The sequence below is a fragment of the Humulus lupulus genome, chromosome 2 (genome assembly GCF_963169125.1).
Source record: "Humulus lupulus chromosome 2, drHumLupu1.1, whole genome shotgun sequence".
Lineage (NCBI taxonomy): Eukaryota > Viridiplantae > Streptophyta > Magnoliopsida > Rosales > Cannabaceae > Humulus > Humulus lupulus.
In genome coordinates this window covers 200,745,967-200,767,940 of record NC_084794.1, presented here as the reverse complement: position 1 = coordinate 200,767,940, position 21,974 = coordinate 200,745,967, and the positions used below count along the sequence as shown (strand labels likewise).

At 33.7% G+C, this 21,974-nt stretch overlaps 1 protein-coding gene across 4 annotated transcripts; it reads right to left on the bottom strand.

The window, feature by feature from the left end:
- Window positions 1-5,118: 5,118 nt before the first annotated feature.
- LOC133818876 (myosin-1-like) lies at window positions 5,119-20,668 on the bottom strand. 4 transcript variants are annotated; one of them, XR_009886144.1, is made up of 25 exons: window positions 20,307-20,668; window positions 19,260-19,633; window positions 18,222-18,323; window positions 17,962-18,105; window positions 17,717-17,867; window positions 17,581-17,608; window positions 16,511-16,676; window positions 16,326-16,389; window positions 16,216-16,229; window positions 16,057-16,141; window positions 15,255-15,358; window positions 15,019-15,157; window positions 14,244-14,362; window positions 13,539-13,691; window positions 13,351-13,440; window positions 12,673-12,750; window positions 12,423-12,581; window positions 9,003-9,209; window positions 8,434-8,639; window positions 8,179-8,314; window positions 7,544-7,673; window positions 7,302-7,448; window positions 6,759-6,826; window positions 5,425-6,364; window positions 5,119-5,336 (listed from the first exon to the last, which is right to left on the bottom strand). XR_009886144.1 is itself a non-coding variant. In XM_062251978.1 (24 exons), exons 2-24 carry the CDS (start codon window positions 19,626-19,628, stop codon window positions 5,705-5,707), a joined length of 3,519 nt encoding a protein of 1,172 aa, XP_062107962.1. In that variant the 5' UTR covers window positions 19,629-19,650; window positions 20,307-20,668; the 3' UTR covers window positions 5,119-5,704. The 4 variants fall into 4 exon arrangements, 3 of the variants coding, with proteins under 3 accessions (XP_062107962.1, XP_062107961.1, XP_062107960.1); XM_062251978.1 differs by having other exon boundaries at window positions 5,119-6,364; window positions 19,260-19,650; XM_062251977.1 differs by having other exon boundaries at window positions 5,119-6,364; window positions 19,260-19,643.
- Window positions 20,669-21,974: the final 1,306 nt, after the last annotated feature.

The window sequence follows — 21,974 nt, the reverse complement described above, 5'->3', positions numbered from 1 at the left end:
TTAGAATTACCCTTAACAACTCTTTTTCCATTTACCTCTTCCACTCCACTTTCTTCTGAACCAGATATCCAGACTTTCCCTCCTGAACAAGAAAATCCACCAACCTCTCCTAAAAACACTGAACCAGAAGGACATCCTCAAGACCAAAACGTACAGAAAGAGATTCGGGTGTATTCCAAGAGAGAAAGAAATAAACAAGTTATGAATCCTCAGCACAGTCAAACGCCCAATCCGGTGATGGAACCACTTCCCTCAAAAGATCTAGGTATTCTCCCATCTAACAAACAGTAAGATCTAGATATTCCTATTGCATTAAGGAAAGGAAGATCATGTACCCAACACCCCATTTCAAAGTTCATTTCTTACTCAAAATTGTCATCTCCATTTAAAGCTTTCACCTCGAATCTATCAAATGTTGTGATTCCCAGGAATATCGAAGAAGCACTTGATTCTCCCCAGTGGAAAGCAGCAGTGCTTGAAGAAATAGGAGCACTTAAACATAATGGGACGTGGAAATTAGTGGAGTTACCACCAGACAAGAAGGTAATAGGGTGCAAATGGGTGTTCACCGTCAAATTCAATGCAAATGGATCTATTGAGAGGTACAAAGCTCGGTTAGTTGCCAAGGGGTTTACTCAAACCTATGGAATTGACTACACGGAAACATTCGCTCCAATTTCCGAACTCAACACTATCAGAGTTCTACTCTCACTAGCGGTTAACATGGATTGGGAATTACATCAACTTGATGTAAAGAATGTGTTCTTGAATGGGGAACTTGAAGAAGAAGTGTATATGAGTCAGCCTCCGGAATTGAAGAACCTCTCAAGACAACCACAGTTTGCAAACTGAACAAATCTCTCTATGGCTTGAAACAATCTCCCCGAGCATGGTTCAATCATTTCCTGAAAGTTGTCAAAGGGCTTGGATACATACAAGGCCAGACTGATCACACTCTCTCTGTCAAACACTTAGGAAGTGGAAAAATTGCGGTACTAATCGTATATGTTGATGACATAATTATCACTGGTAATCACATTGAGGAGATAAACTCAATCAAAGAAATGTTGGCAAAGGAGTTCAAAGTCAAAGATCTCGGTGCTCTCAAATATTTTCCGGGTATGGAATTTTCTAGAAGTAAAAAAGGTATTTTCGTGTCCCAGAGAAAATACACTCTAGATCTTCTAAAGGAGACAGGAATGCTCGGAAGCAGGCCCAGTAAAACTCCAATTGAGCTCGGAGACAAAAGGAAAATGTTTGAAGGAAGTCCAGTTGACAAGGGGAAGTACCAACAGCTGGTAGGAAAACTCATCTACCTCTCACATACTAGACTCGACATTGCTTTTGTAGTGAGTCTAGTTAGTCAATACATGCATGATCCATGTCAGGGACATCTCAATGCAGTGTATAGAATTCTGAGATATCTCAAGCAAACTCCAGGAAAATGTCTTTTTTTCAGGAAGACAACTGAGAGAAAGGTTGAAGTGTTCACAGATGCAAACTGGGCTGGTTCAGTTGATGATAGAAAGTCTACATCTGGATATTGCACAATGGTATGGGGGAATGTAACCACATGGCGAAGTAAAAAGCAAACTGTGGTTGCAAGAAGCAGTACAGAAGCAGAGTATAGAGTCATGGCTCACGGAGTGTGTGAAGCTATACGGATCAAACGTCTACTAGAAGAATTGAATATTGAATATGAAGCCCCTATTCAGCTCTACCGTGACAACCAATCTACTATCAGCATTGCACATAACCCTATACATCATGACAGAACCAAACATGTGGAAGTTGACCGTCACTTCATCAAAGAAAAAATTGATGGAGGAGTTATCAGCATTAGATATGTGCATACCAATCAACAGCTTGCTGATATTCTCACAAAGGGACTATCTGAACAAGCATTTGATTTTCTTATAAACAAGTTTGGACTCATCAATATCTATAGTCCAGCTTGAGGGGGAGTGTTGACGGTTAGAAGAAATAGGGTATTAATGTTTGATCTTTGGGATTCCTAGGAATATGAATCGATTCCTATTTCTGTGATTAATGTAATTATTCTTGTATATCCTATATATATCTCTAGTCCTAGGTTGTACAAAATATATCAGATAATAGAAATATAGCAAGAAAGGTGTTTTTCCTCACCATTTCCACAATGATTAACACTCCCACTCAATTATACTCCCAAGATGTAAGTATGGGCTAGTCCGTAGGGTAAGCTAGTAACGAACAAGTCAAAGAACTCAAATAATACAATCAGTTAGAATACTAACCACTTACAATTGAGATTGAATTGACATATGATCAACTATATGATGTGACTAGAACAGATAATAATGGTATGTTTACTTATCCTATCTACTGTCAATATCGATCCAGTCCGATGTAACAAATACATCTGATCTTATCTACTTTGTTAATGTTCTAGAAAGAACATAACACTACAATGTGTAAGTAGATTATATCGTAGATTGGCAAGTCAGTGTAAATCATGTGCACTGACTAATCTTAGGACTAACTTATTTTGAACATATAATCGTATTTATATTTCACTGTGATTACATCATTATAATTATGATTAGCTATATGCTTGGGATTTAATAGAAGTTTATATTAAACAAATAATCATGAAAATAAAACATGTGAGCCAAATGATTGACCAAGTCAAAATTGATTTCCATTCTTTTATTGATAATAAATGAGATTACAAAAAAAATGGATTTTAATTAGGACATAAAACCTCAACACATACATCATAACAGAATAAAACACGTGAAAGTGGATCGCCTCTTTATTAAAGAAAATATTAATGGAGGAGTTTCCAGTATTGGATATGGGCACACTAACCAACAACTAGTTGATCTTCTTACAAAGGGATTATCAAAACGATTATTTGATTTCCTTATAGACAAGCTTGAACTCATCAACATTTATAGTCAAGTTTAAAGGAGAGTCTTGACAATAGAAAATCAAATCATAGCGATTTGATATTAGTTGTTTCTTTCTATTGTACATACTTTCCTCATTTATAAGATTAAATTTTATTCTAACATTTATGTAGATTATTCTGTATAGTATAAAATGTACCAATTTTTATTCATAATATACAATCAATTTTTCTGAATTCTATTACTTATTTATTACTGTTTGGTGCAATATTGGGTTGTGATCTTAATGTCGCTAATTTCAGGTTGGAATCTGATAGCCAATAAATACGGAATGTGTTGCATGAGTTTAATAATATTATAAAGAGTAATTGGCAGCAAAACCCCCCGTAATCTTTACATTTTCATACACTTAAACCACCATTCTTTATTTTTAGTGGCAAAACCTCCCACCCAGTGTTTTGTGTTTTGTTAGCAAATTCACAATCATGTTGGTTCCAGATCGTTATATGCCAGCAAGAATACACGTATCCATAATATTTTGGGTCATATATTATAAACTTAAATATTTATTTAAAAAAACTATTTTAAAAATAAATTTAATTAATTAAAAAAAATTAGAAATTAAAAGCGTATTAATTAACCTTAGATAAACCATAACTTTTAACTCAATTAATTAAAAAAATTAAGATCTCTTCCTCAATCGTTCTCCCACTTTTCCCCTCACTGTCCACCTTCAAACCCAGTTCAAGCAAATACCAAACACAAAATTTTCAAACTCAGTTCAAGTAAATACCTACAAAATCATATATGTTTGAGAGTGCAAAGTAGAGCTCGGAATGACTCAGTGGACTATGCGATTTGGGACTCTTCTTGCGCCTGAAATGGGTCTCGGTTGAGGGAGACAACAGTGGGAGTTGGGCGCAGATGGTCGACATGAGATGGGTGGTGGAGGCGAGGGTTTCACGGCGAAGCTCTCACGGTGGGGTTGCGCAACTGGGGTGGCTCGCCTGAGACCTCTCAGCAGGAACTAAGAGGACGCACAAGTTGTTGGCGCTGGGCTCGTAATGACGAGGCAGAGGCAAAGGCAAAGATGGAGGCTCGGGGCGGGGTTGCATTGGGTTGCGCGAGACCCCAGATCGACGAAGCACCACCTGCGAATGGTAACCCGCCTGCGAATGGAGAAGCACAGATCAAGTCACCTTAGCCAGATCGACGAAGCCCCAAACCCTGACCCCAGATCTCGTCGCTTAGCCACCCAGTCACCTTAGCCACACCATTGCCCACATCCTCCTCGCAAGAAGAAGAAGAAGAATCGAGGAAGAAAGAGAGAAAAATTAGGGATTAGTTTTTAATTTTTAATTTTATTTCATATTTATAAATTAATATTAATTTTTTATTTTTAATATATATTTTTAGTTTTTAATATTTTTTAAGTCATTTTCTTAATTTTAATTAATCTATTTTAAATTTAAATAATTTTTATTTAATTTTTAATTTAAATAATTAAAATTTTATGATGTAGTATTGATATTTAATATGTGACTCAATAAATTATAGATATGTGTATCAATAAATTATAGATATGTGTATCCTTGCTGGAAAATAAGGGTTTGGAACTAATGGGATTGTGAATTTGCTAACAGAGCATTGATTTAGGAGTTTTTGCCACCAAAAATAAAAAAATGGAGGTTCAAGTGAAAAATAATTTAAAGATTTGAGAGTTTTACCGCTCAAATATAAATGATGTTCTAGAACTTGTTTGTATTGTTTTCTATTTTTTGTTTTCAAAATTTTGTTCTAAAAAATGAGAATAGAAAAAATGATGAAAAATAAGAAATGAGAAAATTAAGAAAATTTGAGAACAATAGAAAACAACTTTTGGTTGTTCTCAAAATTTTCTATTTTTTGTAACTTTATTTTTAAAAATTATTTTCTGAAAACAATGTCAAACACCCCAACTTATTTTCTAAAAACAGTTTTTAACTTTTAAAAACAAAAACAATTTTTTAATTAAGGTGCCAAACACCATCCTAGAGGAATTTTCTTGGTTTTTGTCATGTACAACGTTTGGGAAATGTCCCAGCCCATGTTCTTGCAAAAAGGCTATTTCTTCCGAGTCTTTGGCGTGTTGGTTAGGGGAGATACCCCTCTATGCAAGTTCAGCAATTGTGGCTGATTTGCCTAAACCTGTGTTGTAATTTCTCGTCGTTTGAATTAATGAATTCCCTTTCAAAAAAGAAATCATACAATATCATAATGTGACATCTCAATAATAATAACAACCAAGTAAGCTGTTCATATTTTCCATGCAGCCTCACAGCTCTTAGAATTGATCTACCCCTATGGCCCCTATCGGAGTATCCAAACCAGAAATGAAAAACAATCAGTTTTTCATCAGAATGGCAGATGATTTGAAGCATTCGATGGCATTAAACTTCGACTGCGCTGATATTATTACAGCGAAGAAATTACTTATCGATGATTTAGATCTCGCACTATAAATTAAAAATGATATACATATTGGAATAGGTACCTCTGTAAGTGCACCGTATTTGTTTGTAGCAACAACAAAACTCTTGTGACAACTTCACTGTGCAACAAACCGCGGCAATAAACAGAAGGGGCTAGCAAAAACAATATGAGAACTAACCCAATTACAGATGATAAATCTGGGGATCCATGCAGTATTCCTTCTTTTCAATCTCTTTGGCCTCACCTTTCTTAATGAAAAGAAACCTTCATTTTCCAGATGTAGAAAATGCCAAAGTGCTATATAATTAGCGACCACTGTAGTTAAATTACAGTATTCTGTTTCAATTCATCCTAGTGCTGTTCCTCCTTGTCCACCACTTCTTTTTCACCCGGTCCATAGCACCTTCATCATTTCCAAGCTTGTGCAGAATGACTTTTGTTTCCCTGAGTCTTGACCCATAATCTTTCTTCCAAGCTTCAAACATTTGCTTCAACCTTCTAAGTTCTCTGTCCGGATTTAGACTTGCATCAACCTGACCAGATTTAACCTCCACCAAGAACTTGGCATCGTCACCAAAAACTTGGCTCCTTTGCTCAAATTCTTCAGCCAAGCGACTTATAACACTTAAACCTGCACTCATTGGTCTCAACCCATTGCTCTCTTGACCTTTATGATTACTACCTGTGTCCCAGCTGCACTCTCGATCATCGCTAGCATTGACTGAGGCATCAGAGCTTCTCGCAGAATCATCAATTGCTAGACTCTTCTTAGCAATGGAGAGACTTGATTGTAAGGATCTCATTTGTTTCTGCCATACTTCTTCCATGGATTTCATTTTCAACTCATACTCTGACCACCGACTCTCATACTGCTGGAGACGTTGGTGAAGGATGTCATTCTCCTCTTCCTTTTCCCGCAAAGAAGCCTCAGCCTTAAGAACACGACGTTGTAATTCAGCTAGCACAGATGCTTTTACAAGCACTTCATCTGACTCATTTGCCTGGAACAACAATTTAGCCATATAACATTAATAAATCATCCAAATCCACTCAACAATCCACTGTAACACACACATATAAATAAATAAATATAGAATTGTGCAAGAGGAATAGAACAGTCAGAGAGAGATGCATAGGATTAAATAACGGATGTTCAGTACAATAATTTTGGATAGATTTCTCCACCATTCTACGAAAGTTAAGAACTCCATATTTATCATTCTTTTTTATTTATTTTGGACTCATAAAAACAAGAAAATGAGAAACACGTTAACTGTTCGAGTAACATATGGAACTGTCTCATTCAATGGTGTGGACATGAAATGTAGCATGCTTCAAATGGAAACAAATAACCCATAATCAAATTCATATTAAGAATATAGAATAGAGGTATACCTTTGTACTAGTCAGTTTCAACAATCCAATATCGCCAGAGTATCTTCTAACCAACCAGCCACGAATAGCTGCAAAGGAAATTGTGAAGAACATGCATTAAGCTTTAGTTTACAATGTAGAGTTATAACTAAGGCTGCTAGCCAAGACTGCAAGAAATATAGAAGATTTGCATGCACTGATCTTAACAGTGGTTCTAGTTTAATTCAAACACCATTATCATTGGACATTAGCTCTTGTATCTGAACATCTTATTTTTACACTTGATGTGTTCCATACAAGACGATCGATATCCTAAATTCAGGCTGAGAATAGATTGAAATGGAAACGAACATAATAATCCAAAATTAAAAACAATAAACAGTTTCTCGCCAAGAGGTATTTCTTCTTTCCTAAGGCAAAGATTTGCATTCAACTACTTTTTTTTTTAATATTTAGATAAAATTGATAGAAGGAAAGACAACCAAATAAATATATAGAGTGAAGAGTTAAGAGTTAACATTCATCAGATACCATACAGTTTCAGGAGCTATAATCAAAATATACCTGATTGTATCACAATTGAGGCATCATAAACCCTCTTTAGAGTCTTCTCAGCAAGCCTGGTTTTAATCTTCCTTTGTATGATAACAGCAGCCCTATGCTTCTGTATTAAGACTTCATAATCCCTTCTAGCTTTCTCTCCACGTACAACTGTAACAAATGTAAAATTTATATCTCAGTCGTTAACTCTTATCTTTGCAAATACTATCTGTTAAAAAAATGAAAAAAAAAACAACAGAAAGTACATGATTGAAGTGTGGCTATTCCACTCCTAAGCTCCTTCAGATAATGGCGAGCTTGGTGCCCTCTAAAACAGCTTTGAACACGTAGAACACCATGTAGGGTACGGTTTCTTGTGTCCTCTAGAACCCCAATCTGCATGGAATACGCTCACCAGTTTAAATCACTAAAATGTAAGCATTTTAAGAATACGCAATATTTACTGAACAAAGAAAAATGTGCAAAATTATAAGTTCACAGCTTTAATAATTAGCAAAATATTTATCAACATTTGTAAATTAAATTCGAACTGTCAAAACTCAACATAAAAAATGCTTTCTGCTGTGAATCTCTCTTCTTAATAAATTAATCTCTTAACTAAACATTACACACAAAAAAAGGTTAATTGACAATCACATCATAATTAAGGCTTCAATAAGATCCTCTCTTTCCCTCCCATTTTAAATGATATAGAAAGCACATGAGCTACATTACATTCATGCCATATAAAGAAAGATAAATCAAAATTTCCAATTTCATAGCTCAAATATAAGGATTGCATAATGTACCAGAAACCAAATATGGACTATGCAGAAGTCACTAAGTGGGTTTGATAACACTTGTAGATTAAAAAGTTTATATTCCTCCACAAAAGTTGTACCTGTCCAGTTCGGAAAAACAATTTTGTGTAGCCAACTTGAAACATCTCAGGCAGAATGTTGAACTGATGAAGAATTGCAACAGAAACACTAAGTGGGTCCTGCGATGCGACATTCTCCAACAGAAGAAAACCATATCTAACATGATTTAATACATGCATCACAACCCAAATAAGGAGGAAAAGTTAGATAAAGTGCATACACAAGACCCAAAACATTGATAAATTTAACATGTGAAAGTATTCTGTATTTGTTACCTTCTTGAAAATTTCTGGTGCGACATTCTAGTAGGAAAACCAGATCTTGATATTCGAACCACTTCTAAAACTCCACAACATCTAAGCTGCTGCAGCACAAGTTCTTGCTCGTATAACCCAGGAGACTGAACATTGTTTGGCTTAATACAACGAATGAAATGTGGCGTGGTACTTTCTAGACGCTGCATCAACTGAAATAATTGACTCTAAACACCAAAACAGAACAGAGAGTTAATGATACGACAATAAAGATTTGACAATTTTGCATCAGTTTCTTTTATTATGTGTCAAGCACTACATATTTGCCCATTCCATTTCATTTTGGTTACTAACCAAATCCAATACCTTTTATTTCATTTCTACTTGGACCAAGAGAAGCTGTCCTATTTGATTGACACATAATTGCTAGAGTTGCAAAAATAAAATGCAACAAGCAAACAAAAACAAAATCTGTAGAATTGAAATTTCGAAATTAAAAATTGTAAATGCTTCTCATAATTGCAACACAAATTGTGGATCAAAATAATATGAAACTAATTACTTAGCAAAGTGTCAAATATGTAAGATACCTTAAATTTTGTCGCGACACTTAATTTTTGGGAATCCGCTCCACCTGATTTGTACAAAGGACCAATAACTGGCTTCTCAGATTGAGCAAGCATATTGGAAGCAAATTTTTGAGGAAGGTGGCACGAGCACGAAGATAGGAGTTGAATGGAATCCATATGTAGCAAGTCTCTATTCTTCTCCAGAAACCCACTTGTGTCATAGGATACCTGAGTTAAGAAACAAGCAATACTATTAAGCGGACAGGACATTTAGATAGGGTGGAAAGGGCTGTCTAGTAATCATAGTATTTACCAATTAAGAAATATCACCAGAAAAGTTATAGGTAACTACTAAAAACACAGATTTAGGTAGCATAACTCCATCGAGTTTCAAAAAAATTTAATTTAATTTAATTTCAAATATAGATCAACTAGGAAAGCCTTTCTTATAATGATTAGTGGAAACTTGATGTTTTATGCTTTAAAGAGCATTCATATTGCAAAATTACGCCTAAAAATCCATTTTGTACCTAACTGTCCATCTCACTTTTCCTATCCACTCTCTCTTTAATTCTCTCTCAAATACTAGAATTTGTATATGTTTAAAGCATAAATATATTTATTTTGAATTGTTCTATTCATGATTTTGTAGTTATTTTGAAGATGAAAAAAAACTGTTTTTTTCTCAAATTTGGTTATGTTTTTAGAATTTATTTTGCTAATTTTTTAAGAATTGCATTTTTGATAAAATCTTCAATACAGGTGTTCTTGAAGTTTTGAAATTAATGATAATCAATGGAATTTGATTAAAATTAGATGCTTTAGCAAAAAAATAATAATAAATGACATCATAAACAAAACCGTGTATTTTATCAAATTTTCAATGAAATTCCATCGATTTGCATTAAAATCAATTTTTTATCGAATTTCCATCCAAATTCTCAAAAATAAAAAAGAAATTGCATAATGGTGGTCCACTCTCTTAGTAGAGAAAGAAATCCCTTTGAGACTCTTTATGTTATGCAACCAAAGGGCTGCCCAAAGTCTGATCTTTTCCCACAATCACTCAACATCACTGCATTGTTCATTAAAAATCCTCTTATTCCTTTCCAACCACAAGAACAAAATAAAGTCGACACAGCAGTGGTCCAAAAAATTTGTCTTTCCTTACTCTCTCTAACCTGAAACAACATTTCCACACACTTTGCAGGGATACCCAGATCAACCCAAACTCATTCAGTAATTTGTACCACAATTTCAAGGAAAAATCACAATGTATGAATACGAGACCACTATTCTCATTAACCTTTCTGCCCAACACGCACTAACCAGAAGAAATAACCAAAAAAGGCTTCTTTTTCTGAAGAACGTGCACATTCAACCTATCCCACAACATCAACCACACAAAGATTCTAACTTTTGGGGGATATATAATCTCTAAAGAGTATCAACCCAATTGGAGATGAAATTGCATCATTTCTCTAAATGCATCAAAAGATGACTTACAAGAGAAAATTCTTGTGTATTTCCCCTTCCAAAATTTTACAATCTTCAAGCAAACCACAAACTCAAGCGGTGCCCAAATTTTCTAGTAAATGAATTGACTCAAATAATGCATATTCCATGACACTGGAAATGTATAAGAAGCTAAAAAAAACTCTGAAATGCAATGCAGCCTCTTAGAGCACAATCTTGCTAATCCAGGAAATGACTCCATCAAAGCCTCCAAGCCAATCCAAATATCTTCCCAAAAATGAAATCGGTTCCCATTTCCCACCTTGAAAGAAACCATGTGCACAAAACTCCTCATACATAACTGCTATACCCCTCCATGGACTTCTATAGGTCCATCTAGAGCTAGTTTTTGTATCCCGCTCATTCTTATGCAAATCATACTTGCTTTTGATCACTCTACACCATAACAACCCTTGTTCTAAAGGAAACCTCCACACCCATTTCGTCAATAATGAATTGTTCCTCAAAAAAATATTCCCAATGCCTAAACCACATTTATTCTTTGTTTGACATACCAACTCCCAAGAGACTAGGTGTTCTCCCCTTCCTAACTCTCCTTCCCAAAAGAAATTCCTTATCATTTGTTCCAAAATTTCTGCCACATGACTTGGAATTCTAAAAAGAAAAAGGTAATAGATTGGTAAAGATAATAAGACCAATTAAATTAATGTCAGTCTACCCCTTCTAGATGGATAAGCACTCTTCCATCATTCGAGTCTCTTTGACGCCTTCCACCTCACCGGTTCCCAAAACGCATTTGAATAAAAAAAATTCACCAAATTTCATCTGATAGCATTTAGATGAAATACATAGTTTTGTTTATACTGTTTTTTTTTTTAATTTTTGGTAAAACATCAAATTTTCATCAAATTCCATCGATTATCATCAAATTCAAAATCTCAAGAACACCCCCATTGGATATTTCATCAAAAATTAGCAAAAAACCAAAAATTTGCAAAAATAACCACACAATACCATGAACAAAATAGTATGATATAAATATATTTATGCTTTAGTCATATACACATCACTAAGGTTCTAGTGTTTGAGAGAAAATGAAAAGAGAGAGTAGATGGGAAAAGTGAGGGGTATTTAGGTCCAAAATGGATTTTCAAGTATAGTTTTACAATTTTGGACATTAGGAGTAATCTCCTAGAATGGGGTACACATAATGCAAAGTTATTAATATTTCCCTATAAAACGCACAAAGAATATATATATTAAAAAAAACGCAACAGAAAAAATAAAACAGGAAAATGCATAGTACATTAGTTCCACTAACTGGTAGTCAACTCCTTACATAGGGGTGAAAGCATCCTATTATGAAAAGAGTCTAAAGAGAAACGAACAAAACATCAACAAACGATGATACAACATTGGAAATGAAGAGGGTAATAAGATTGTATAGAGACTCGTATAACAATATTTGGTTGTGCATGGAAATTTTGTAGTTGATTCTTGAAAATTTGAATATCATAAACATAATAATCTTTTAAATATCGAAATAATAATGTAAATACCTTAACCCCACAAGTTTGAGATCAATGGTAATGTCAAATTCACATATGTAGTTGGGTTTTATTTAGCCCATGGAGGGTAAATTGAACATCCATGGGCTTATGAAAGTCAAAACTAGTAACAAACATTTGAATAGTTTGACAATCTCATACTCATGACAATATTACACCATACCACCATACCAAACAACCCTTTATTGGTGCCCCTAAATATTATTTGATTGAAGTGAAAGAGGAAAGAGACAGAAATGATGAGAAGAGAGAGGATGACTACTACAAAAGGTCAAATGTAATAGAGAATGTATAATATCTTAAAGAATTTCAATATTTAAATCCCACTTCCAAAATAATGGAAGAGAACAAAATAATGATAGAGAAATGTAAACCATTCGACAAAAGGTAAACATACCTCCCCCGCATAATGACGGACAGCAAATGCTTTGTCTCGTTCTCCTCTAAAACAAGAGTTTGACTTCAGATGCTGCTTAAGCTTGTTAGCAAACGTCAAATCTGTGCCATTAGGAAAGGTGGACTCCTCGTCTAAGAGGGAGAGTAGTCCCAATGGTTTCTGGATTTAAAAAAAAAATGATACTCTATGATGATTACATACAATGTTTGAGCCCTCATGGAAAATATTAGGCATATGCATAAATACTGACCTTTTCAAAAAGACTAAGACAGTCTTGGTTGTCTTCAAACTCAACTTTAGTCCAGTCAATCCCATCCTGGATGTATTCCTGAAAAGAAATATAATAAGATGAAGATTCTCATAAATATTTTTCAAGGGAAGCGCAAAACAGCATAAATAAGGAGTTTTAAAAACAGTCAGTTGAGGGTGGAATGGAATTCCCAAATGAAAATTCAAAATATTCGAGAAAAAATCACAGGTGTGTGTATTTTACCACCATAAGGTCAGATGTCAATCAAGATAATTGCACAAAGCAGTTGCCCCCTAGCAACCACCATTTTACTATCATAACCATATTAAAAACATGAAAATTCTAAATGGCAAAAAATAAAATAGTGCACTCAGGAGTTTGACCGCAAGGTCCCACACTACCACATTCCATTTCATCCTTTCCAATAGCATGTAATTATCTCATCATGATGTTAGTACTTTTTACTCTAACAAAATCTGGCTTTTATAAGCAAGTAGTTGTTAGAGGAAGTACTTATTATTTCTTATTTATTCTCCCCTAACCAAAAAATTATATACATTGTTAAACTAATTTATATAACAGGCTATCAGAAAAGAAAGAAACAATGCAGATTCAACAACCACCCAATCAATGGTGAGTTGACATAATATTCTTACGATACAAGTATAGGATAGTTACCTCCTGCTCTAACTTGAATAAATGACGATTGAAGTGTTGCTGCAATCTCTCATTTGCATAATTAATGCAGAACTGTTCAAAACTATTCCTCTGTAGAACAAATTACATGGCACAAACTATAAGTAATGTTATATTTTATATAAATGGAGAAAGAGAGATTGATAGTGAGAGCATAGGTTGAAACATACATCGAATGATTCAAAGCCATAAATATCAAGAATGCTGATGGATCTGCCAGTACGCCGTTTCCCTACTGCAAGTGATTTGTTAATTTGTTCCACCAACCATTCAAAAAGACATGCATAAATTGACTTTGCCAGAGCATCCCTTGTGTCAATGGCCTGGATAAAAAGCAAAAATATGATTGTAAGGAGACGAGTAAAGGAGCAGTAACCTTAGTAGTAGATCGAATAATAGTATGGCATCATATTAATGAGGGAGGATGATTTATGTTAGAACATGCAATTTCCATTCAAGTCGCATCCATAACAACCCTCAATTGAACTAAAAATATACAATCAAATTGTGACCTAACCACATGCATGAAATAGAGCAGTTAGGAATAGCCTAGACATACTCCAAGAATCTGGTATGGTGGAATTCAATTCCAAAACATCAATGAGGCATTATGAGCGTAATAGCAATCAGTCATTAAATACAATATTCAAAACTGTAAAGGAAAAAGAAACAAACAATTGATCTTCAATTGACTCAGCCTAGTCATTTTAGACCAATTTCTAAAACAGTCTTTAAATAATAATGAGATACGTAATATCCAGGAATAAATATGTGAAAGGACAGTAACTCACTTAACTCCCATATTACATGACTGTTTACTGTATTATATACTATCTGAAACACAAACACATCATGTCCCAAAAGAATATTCTTACTTGTGATAAATTCAGCTTTTGAATGATATTATCGTTCCCCACTCTCATTTTGCGAGTTGACAAAGCTAGCTTAAGCTCCTCAACATCACATCCAATCAAATCGGCAACAGTAAAAAGACCTGAAAATGAAACTTGTAACCTTCAGTAAAGAACAAACATCAATCTCAAAAACAAAGTTTGTGAAGGCATCTTTTCTACCATAAGAACGTGCAACACATCAGATTATTAGGTCAAAAAGTGAGGAAACTTTATTGTGCCAGCATCAATTGACCATCGGAATTAACATAGTTGTTTCACACTCACACATAAACAGTTATCTCATTTAGACTATAAAATTGTTGTCCAAACATTTTGACCAATAAAGAAAAAGCCAATTTGTTAGAAGTGCAATGTGGGAGATATTGCTATTGAATATTCCGAGTACAACTCTCAACCAAAATGATATTTTAACAATGATGCAAGGCTAGTAAAAAGATTATACAGAAGTAGGTCCCTGTTTTTTTTACAATATATAATTCACCAAGTAAACTTTCTCCCAAAAACTTTCCAAAAAACATTAAAAGATTTACAATTGTCAATATGCTTTAATCTAACAATTACTTTGATACGTAAGTTTACTGTTGCAACATATCCTACTTTTAAAAAGTAATTATTATGTCAGTGCTTCCAAATAAAATAAGAAAAATTCACAGTTCATTATACAAAATCACATTTAAAAACTTGCAAAGACTGTTCTTCCAAACTCATTTCTATTTAGTTTCAAGAAGATACTTACTTTCATCTGCAAGAACTTCAACATGATTTTCATTATCTATCACATTAAATGAGATGTTTCCCAGCCATAATACTGCAGTAAGCATTGCAAATACACTCTGCTGATCTTCTTTGCTAATATGAACAACATCCAGAGCTTCCTGAGTTCAAATGCAGAAGTACATATATTTTTTCAATAACAAGAAAAGAAAAGATTAAAGTTTCATGTGTACAAAAAATTATGATAAGCAAAGGTACCATGACAATACGAAATTGTTCGGCATCATTAACACCCATAATTGAATAACAATTGCTTTGACTCAGATATTTATAGTCGCTTGCACTCTTCAAATTCAGCTTTTCTGAAACGGAAAATCAAACAAATAAAACTTGGAAAATAGAAAAGAAATATAAAAGGACACTATTTAAAAGTAAATAAAATCCACAAAGCTACTTAATGAGTAAGGGAATTAACACTGAACTGATACATGTATTGTGAAGAGTATCCATGTTTAGAAGCAATGGGTGAAAGGGAGAGATATACAATCATTCCATAGAGCAAAGAACATATAATATGTCAATTAGATACCTTAAGTTCTCAGTAGCCTTATAGATTAAACAGACCATACAAGAATTAGATAAGGAAAAATATATTATTTTGGAAACTCACTCTCTCCCTCCCTCCCTCCCTTGAAGAGAATTTGGATGATCATCACAATATCTAACTAATTGTCCTAGTGCAAAAGAGAAACTCTAATCAATTTAAAGGAAATAACTAATTATATTGCTCAAAGTTTTAACCTTAAGACACATTAATTTTGACATGCCTTTTAGAAGCCAAGGTTCGGATAAAAATTTGGATCCACCTAGTGATACAACTTATCATAAAAAATGAAAAAGGTGGAACCATCACATTTGCGTAGGCTACTTAAAGTTTAAATTTATTGCACAAATTCATTGAAGAAATGGGAGCATAATCATGTAGAATGTGTACTATGACACAGTAGTACCCTATGAGACATGGTTAAGATATCATTAACAATTGGTAATAAATAGTTACCTCTAAGTGTAAGAGGAGCCCCAGCACAAAGCTGATAAAAGATATGATATGACCTTTCACCATCAGTGCATTGGACCACCCTAGACTGTAAGGGAAACCCAAATTAATTATCTGAAGTAGTTAAGTACACTCACCACATCATCAGGGGAAAATAATTACCTTTTCAAGCAAAACTGCATCAAAGATAAGAAAGAAACAATCAATGATCAGCTTTAAAATTTATAACATGGATAAATAAATGAATTTCAGTTGACAAAAAATCAACATACAAGTTTGAATTCTCGCGCCAGATATTTTTCCAGTTTCACTAAAGTGGATCTCGATCAATTTTCCCTGCAACATTTTCATTCTGATAGTCATATTTATGCAACATATAAAACTACAATTTTAATCTATTTCTTAATGATCCATGAATACAGGTAAAGAACATTTTCGTGAAGGATAAAGAGCTTACAAAGCGACTGGAGTTGTCATTTCTTAATGTTTTGGCATTGCCAAAGGCTTCTAGAATCGGGTTAGTTTTCAATATTTCATACTCTATCCCACTTCCACCTCCAAGTGCAGCTAAATATTGCATTGCTATTTTTGCCGTTTCAGTTTTCCCTGCTCCACTTTCGCCACTGCAGAAGGTAAAGATTGTAACATGTTAGAAATGCATTTATTTAAAAAAATAAATAAAAAAAAACATAATCTAACCAATTGGTAAATTGTGATCCTTGGCTTTCAAACTCATAAAATACCATGGCATTTTTTTGAGTTAACAAAAGCTTATGTTAATTAAGAAAATAAATAAAACTTCTCATCATCTCCAATCTAAACACATTCACATGTGTCCTCTGGTTCAATGTAGAAGTACAGTACATCTGAAACAGTAAAGCATCTTAAAATAACAAATTTTAAACCAACTCTTTCTCTCAATAATTTAAGATTTCTTCCCTAGGTAGACAAATATGCCATACAGCTTCTAAGTTCACCAGTTGCCTAATGTCATTTTGAGGTCAATTGCTTCAAAAGTTTCAAGACCATACAAAATACAATTTAGTGTGGCTAAGTCTCATATTCATACTTTTGGTTGCAAATAATTGGCACACTCGATCTATTCTTTAAACTTTTTTTTGTTTAAAAAAAGAAACACAGTGAAGAGATCAGATATGACCTCTTAGTGTTCGAATACAATTATATAAATAATAATGTAATTCAAAACAATAAGACAAGATTTATTATTTAAACTCATTATATAGAATTACCAAGATTGCAACACATTCTTATATATAAAAAATAATAATGATTTTTTTTTAAGTTTTGAAAAATCCAAATCATTCAAGCATGACAGAACCCATTAATTCTTATAAATCTCTCACTTAAACATCAAAGGACCTAAGTATATTCTATACTAGATGTGTAAAACATATAAAGCATGTAAGACAACAAAATTACAACCAAAATATGTAAATAAACAATCAGCAAACTGGAAACTGCAACATTATAAGTTTATAACAGAATGGAAGGGAATTGTTCACTAACCTTATGATGATAGACTGATTTACTTCATCTGGAAAAAAGTAAGTCACATTAGAACTTTTAACAGCTAATGACAATTCTCAAGGTGGGATTTATGTGCTGAAAGAATAATCTTATAAATATTGAACGAGTAAAGAACCTCGTATCATTTCCCGGATTGCTGTGTCTGTAATGGCATACACATGTGGGTTGTCATTTGTTTTACGCTTATATGCATCTATATATTCATTTCCATACAAAGGAACTTTCTTAAATGGATTGATAGCAACCAACACTGGTCCTGCTTTTGTCTGCAAGGAATACAATCAAAATGTAAAGACATTAGAGGAGACAGATTTCCAAGAAAATGACAAAAGAAAAGTTACAACAAATTTGAGAACATACGTAAATCATATTTTGATTGTATCTGTACTGGAGATTGTACAACACTGATGGTTCATTTAGATAACTTAGCTGCATGAGATCATCTACACCATCAAGAATATCAGGATTTGCTGGGACCAAACTTTCAGTTTGTACCTTTAAAACCTACAAAGTTAACATTAAAATAAATCAAACATCTAATGGAAAAAAGACAATCAAATCTCAACTCAAAGTTTCCATAGCTCTTGCTGCAAAAATAAAAGTTTCCATAGCTCTCTTACTTTCTCATCAGGCAATGCAATGACAGATTCAGTCCCTGAGATTGACAATATTTTCGCAAACTCCCATTTCCCATTTGGGCGTTGAAACCAAGATTGAAGCTTCTGAAACAATAAACTTAAGAAGTAGGTAACAGAAATTAATAAAAACTACATACTATGTTCACAAACTAAGCTCCAGGAATCATCAGTTACTTTTTGAAACCAGTTTATAAAATTAAGGCTGAATTGCAACAAGTCTGTAACAAAATTTGGATCTCTCATGTCAACTATTTCTTCAAAAAAATTGAATATGAAATTGAAAGTGCAATTGCAAATGCATTTAAGAGACAATGGCAAATGAAAAGCCAAAAAGGTAACAATCTTAAAAATCAAGAGTTAGAGTATGAAGTCATTCTATACAACAGCAAAAAATCATAATCTGCAAACCACCAATCTACTATACAAGGGAAAGACCAGCAACGCATTAGAAAATTAATGTAAAACTGTAGTTTGGGATGGGGTGAGGGGAAAGCAGAAGATCTAACAACGAAAGACTAGAGTAAATTTGCTAAAAGTGAGACAACATTCATACAGATCAAGTCAAGATCAATTAATGTAGTTTCATTATATATAAGAACAATAAAAGTAATATTTGTAAAACACCAACCTACTAAACACGTGGCTAAGAGCAGTTACATGTTATTAATAAATATACAATTGGAGGGAAAGAAGTCTATAGCAGAAAGACTCTGAGATTCACTAAACAGTGAAGCCAAATGCATAGGCATCAACAAGTTGATATCATGTACTAAATTCTAAAATAAAATTGTCAAAATAAACAGTTTAAGTTATAATTTGTTCCATGTTGATGTTGTCAAATATATAAGACATCTGCAAAATGACCCCAAAAGCCCTCAGTACTTGAGTAGTGAGCAAAACACATAATGAACGTCATCATTTCATAAGTACTACCTCTCATAGACGAAAATAAATTGCATATCCATCAAAGAACTGCCATTATCTTTTGGAAAATATAAGTACATACAGCCAGAAATATACCTTCTTCGCAGCATACGAGTTGGTATCACCCCACCTGTGTTCACTGCGAGATGCAGAGACCGATGGCACAGGTGGAGCTACAGAGTCTGAATCTTCATCACCACTTGATGGTCTGTCTTCAACTGAAACTACGTTCATACCATATGGTGAATCCTCATTCACTTGGTCCATGCTTCCAGCACTATTATCAACAGCCACATCCCCTGAATCACTATTTTCAGGTATACTTGATGAGGTGATATTACTGTATCCTAACTTTGCATCACCAAACTTCCCAAATTGATCAGAGGTCGATGAACCCATGAACCTAAAATCACCAGGCAATGATTTGATCGATTGGAAATTTGGCGGACGGGATTTCTGGGACATTTTCCCTGAATAATTCTGGAAACTATAAATATCAAATAATCGGAGAAAACTGAGATCAAAAAGCTTACTTTTGAGCTAAAAAAAAGTCTACAAAACTTTAACAAGGTCCCACTAAAGGACTAATCAGATGAACATAATGGCGGGGACCATGAAACAAGGTTTAGACCCAAGTGCTCTTCTCTTATGGGTCGCAATTGAAGAGCCTAACACCTAAAGATGCTTGCTAAAATCTTCAAAGTTGATCAAAATAATCAGCACAAGTCGGTACCAAGTTAAATCAACATAAAAAAAAAAAATTTGTAAGAAAATCTACTTTGACATGCTGAGACGGTTCATAAGGTCTTAAAATCTACAACACAACCTCTACATCCAAGTAACTTGCCAATGTTCTTTCACAGTTCTAGATCTTACATTCGAACCATTGATGAGAAAAAGAAAAAAGAAAAAAGGAAAAGCAAACAACCATGACATAGAACTGGACTGTTTGAAACAAAAGCTTCAATTGAACTCAACAACTTATCCCAAAAATAACCAACTTTTATAAATTTTCAATCAACGAAAAATATTTTCCAGATTCCCATTTTTCTTCATTTCCTACTATTTTCTCTAAAACACGAAACAAAGGCTTGAAATTTTTCATGAACTCGAATTCCAATGAACTGAAGGCGATCCACTAACCTCAAATGAAAAAGCGAAACCTAGTTCAAAATTCCTCCCCAACTCTCCGATCGACGGAAGAAAGCACTAAATATCACCTCAAAACTCAGCAAAACAGTTTAATACTTGTCGAAATTCTGAGCTTTAACGAGGAAAGTTCGAAGAACGCGCGCGAAGACGAAGACCGTGTAAAACCAAACTTGGAGAGTGAAACCCTAGAAATCTTCAGATGGTTGTGATGAGCAATGGCGCTGAAGAGTGAGTTTCCGACGATGGGCGTTCAGAGTCCGAGAAAGTAAGGAGGGAAAATGAAAGAAAATCTAAGGCGTGTGAAGAAGAAGCAGCTTTTTTTCTTTTTCTTTTTTTCTTTTTTCTTTTTTATTTTAACATTCACAGTACAGAATAAAAGAAAAATGGATTTAAAATTTGAATTCTATATTAAATTGGATTTAATATATATTTATTTTTTATTTTTTTTTATTTATTTATATGGCATTTAAATTTCGGAGTTTTGGTACCAACCAAATTTAAACCAACATTTTTTAACGGTTTATATGTACTTATTTGATTGACAATATTACCCCTATTCATATAGAACTTGAAACCGATAGTATAAAATAAATAAATATTTATTGTTCTCAATTAATCTAAAATCTTTTCTAAAAAATAAATAAGTTCTTCAAAAAAACAATCTTTTCTCAAAAATAAATCACCAAGTAACGGTAAAACGTTGGAAATTAGTATAGTTGAAATTTTGTTATGGAAAATATGTCTATACATTTTAAGTGGTTTAGCAGTTAAAATCTGACTACGTACATGAGTCACTGTTATTATGAAAACTCTCTCAAAATTTCAAATAAAAGCAATTTGGCAGAATTTCTTTCCGATACAAATGTATGTCCCTCTACAAATGACCTAGCCCAGACTATTTATGGACCTGATGGTAAGAATATCTCCCCTAATTCAGGGAAGTTACAAGTGTTTAAATTCAAAATATATGCATTAATAATATTAATTAAATGTGTTATTTAAGTAATATCCCATAAAAATAGAGATTTAATACACAGTGTTAACGAATCCCAATGAAATAGAGATTTCCTAATAGCTTCTTTGTGTGGTAAACGTGTCATTGAGCTCGATCGTTGCGTTGACGCGCTTTCGAGACTAGCCAAGCTTCGAGTCCATCATTCTAGTTGGTGTCTCTTCCTCATTCACTAATTCGTTCGAACTCATTCCTCAAAAAAAGTTGATATCTTCGACCCTACAACTCTTGTTCGAACTCTGATAATAACAGATCTGGATTCATATGTCAAATTATATAAGTGTGCTGCTTACACTTATTATTTTCGAACTTACTCTTTTCGAGCCTACATTTCGAGACTATTTATTTGATCTCAAAATTTGGGTGTAACAAAGATGATTTAATTTGTTTATAATATAGAATGGAGGATTTTTTTAATGTAGTATTTTGTATGATGGTTTCTTTTGTAGGTTGTTTTACAGTGATGTAGGCAAAATATGTGGTTATAATGGTAGGACTAGATTGGAGTCTTATGTTTGGTCTTTCTTTGAGTTTTGTTGATTTAGATTGTTTAGGAGTTGTGACTGTTTTTTCCAAACAATATTTTTCTTGCAACGAATTAGGTTCTTTGTTAGATGATATTGTCAGTTTGTTGTTCAATTTTTCAG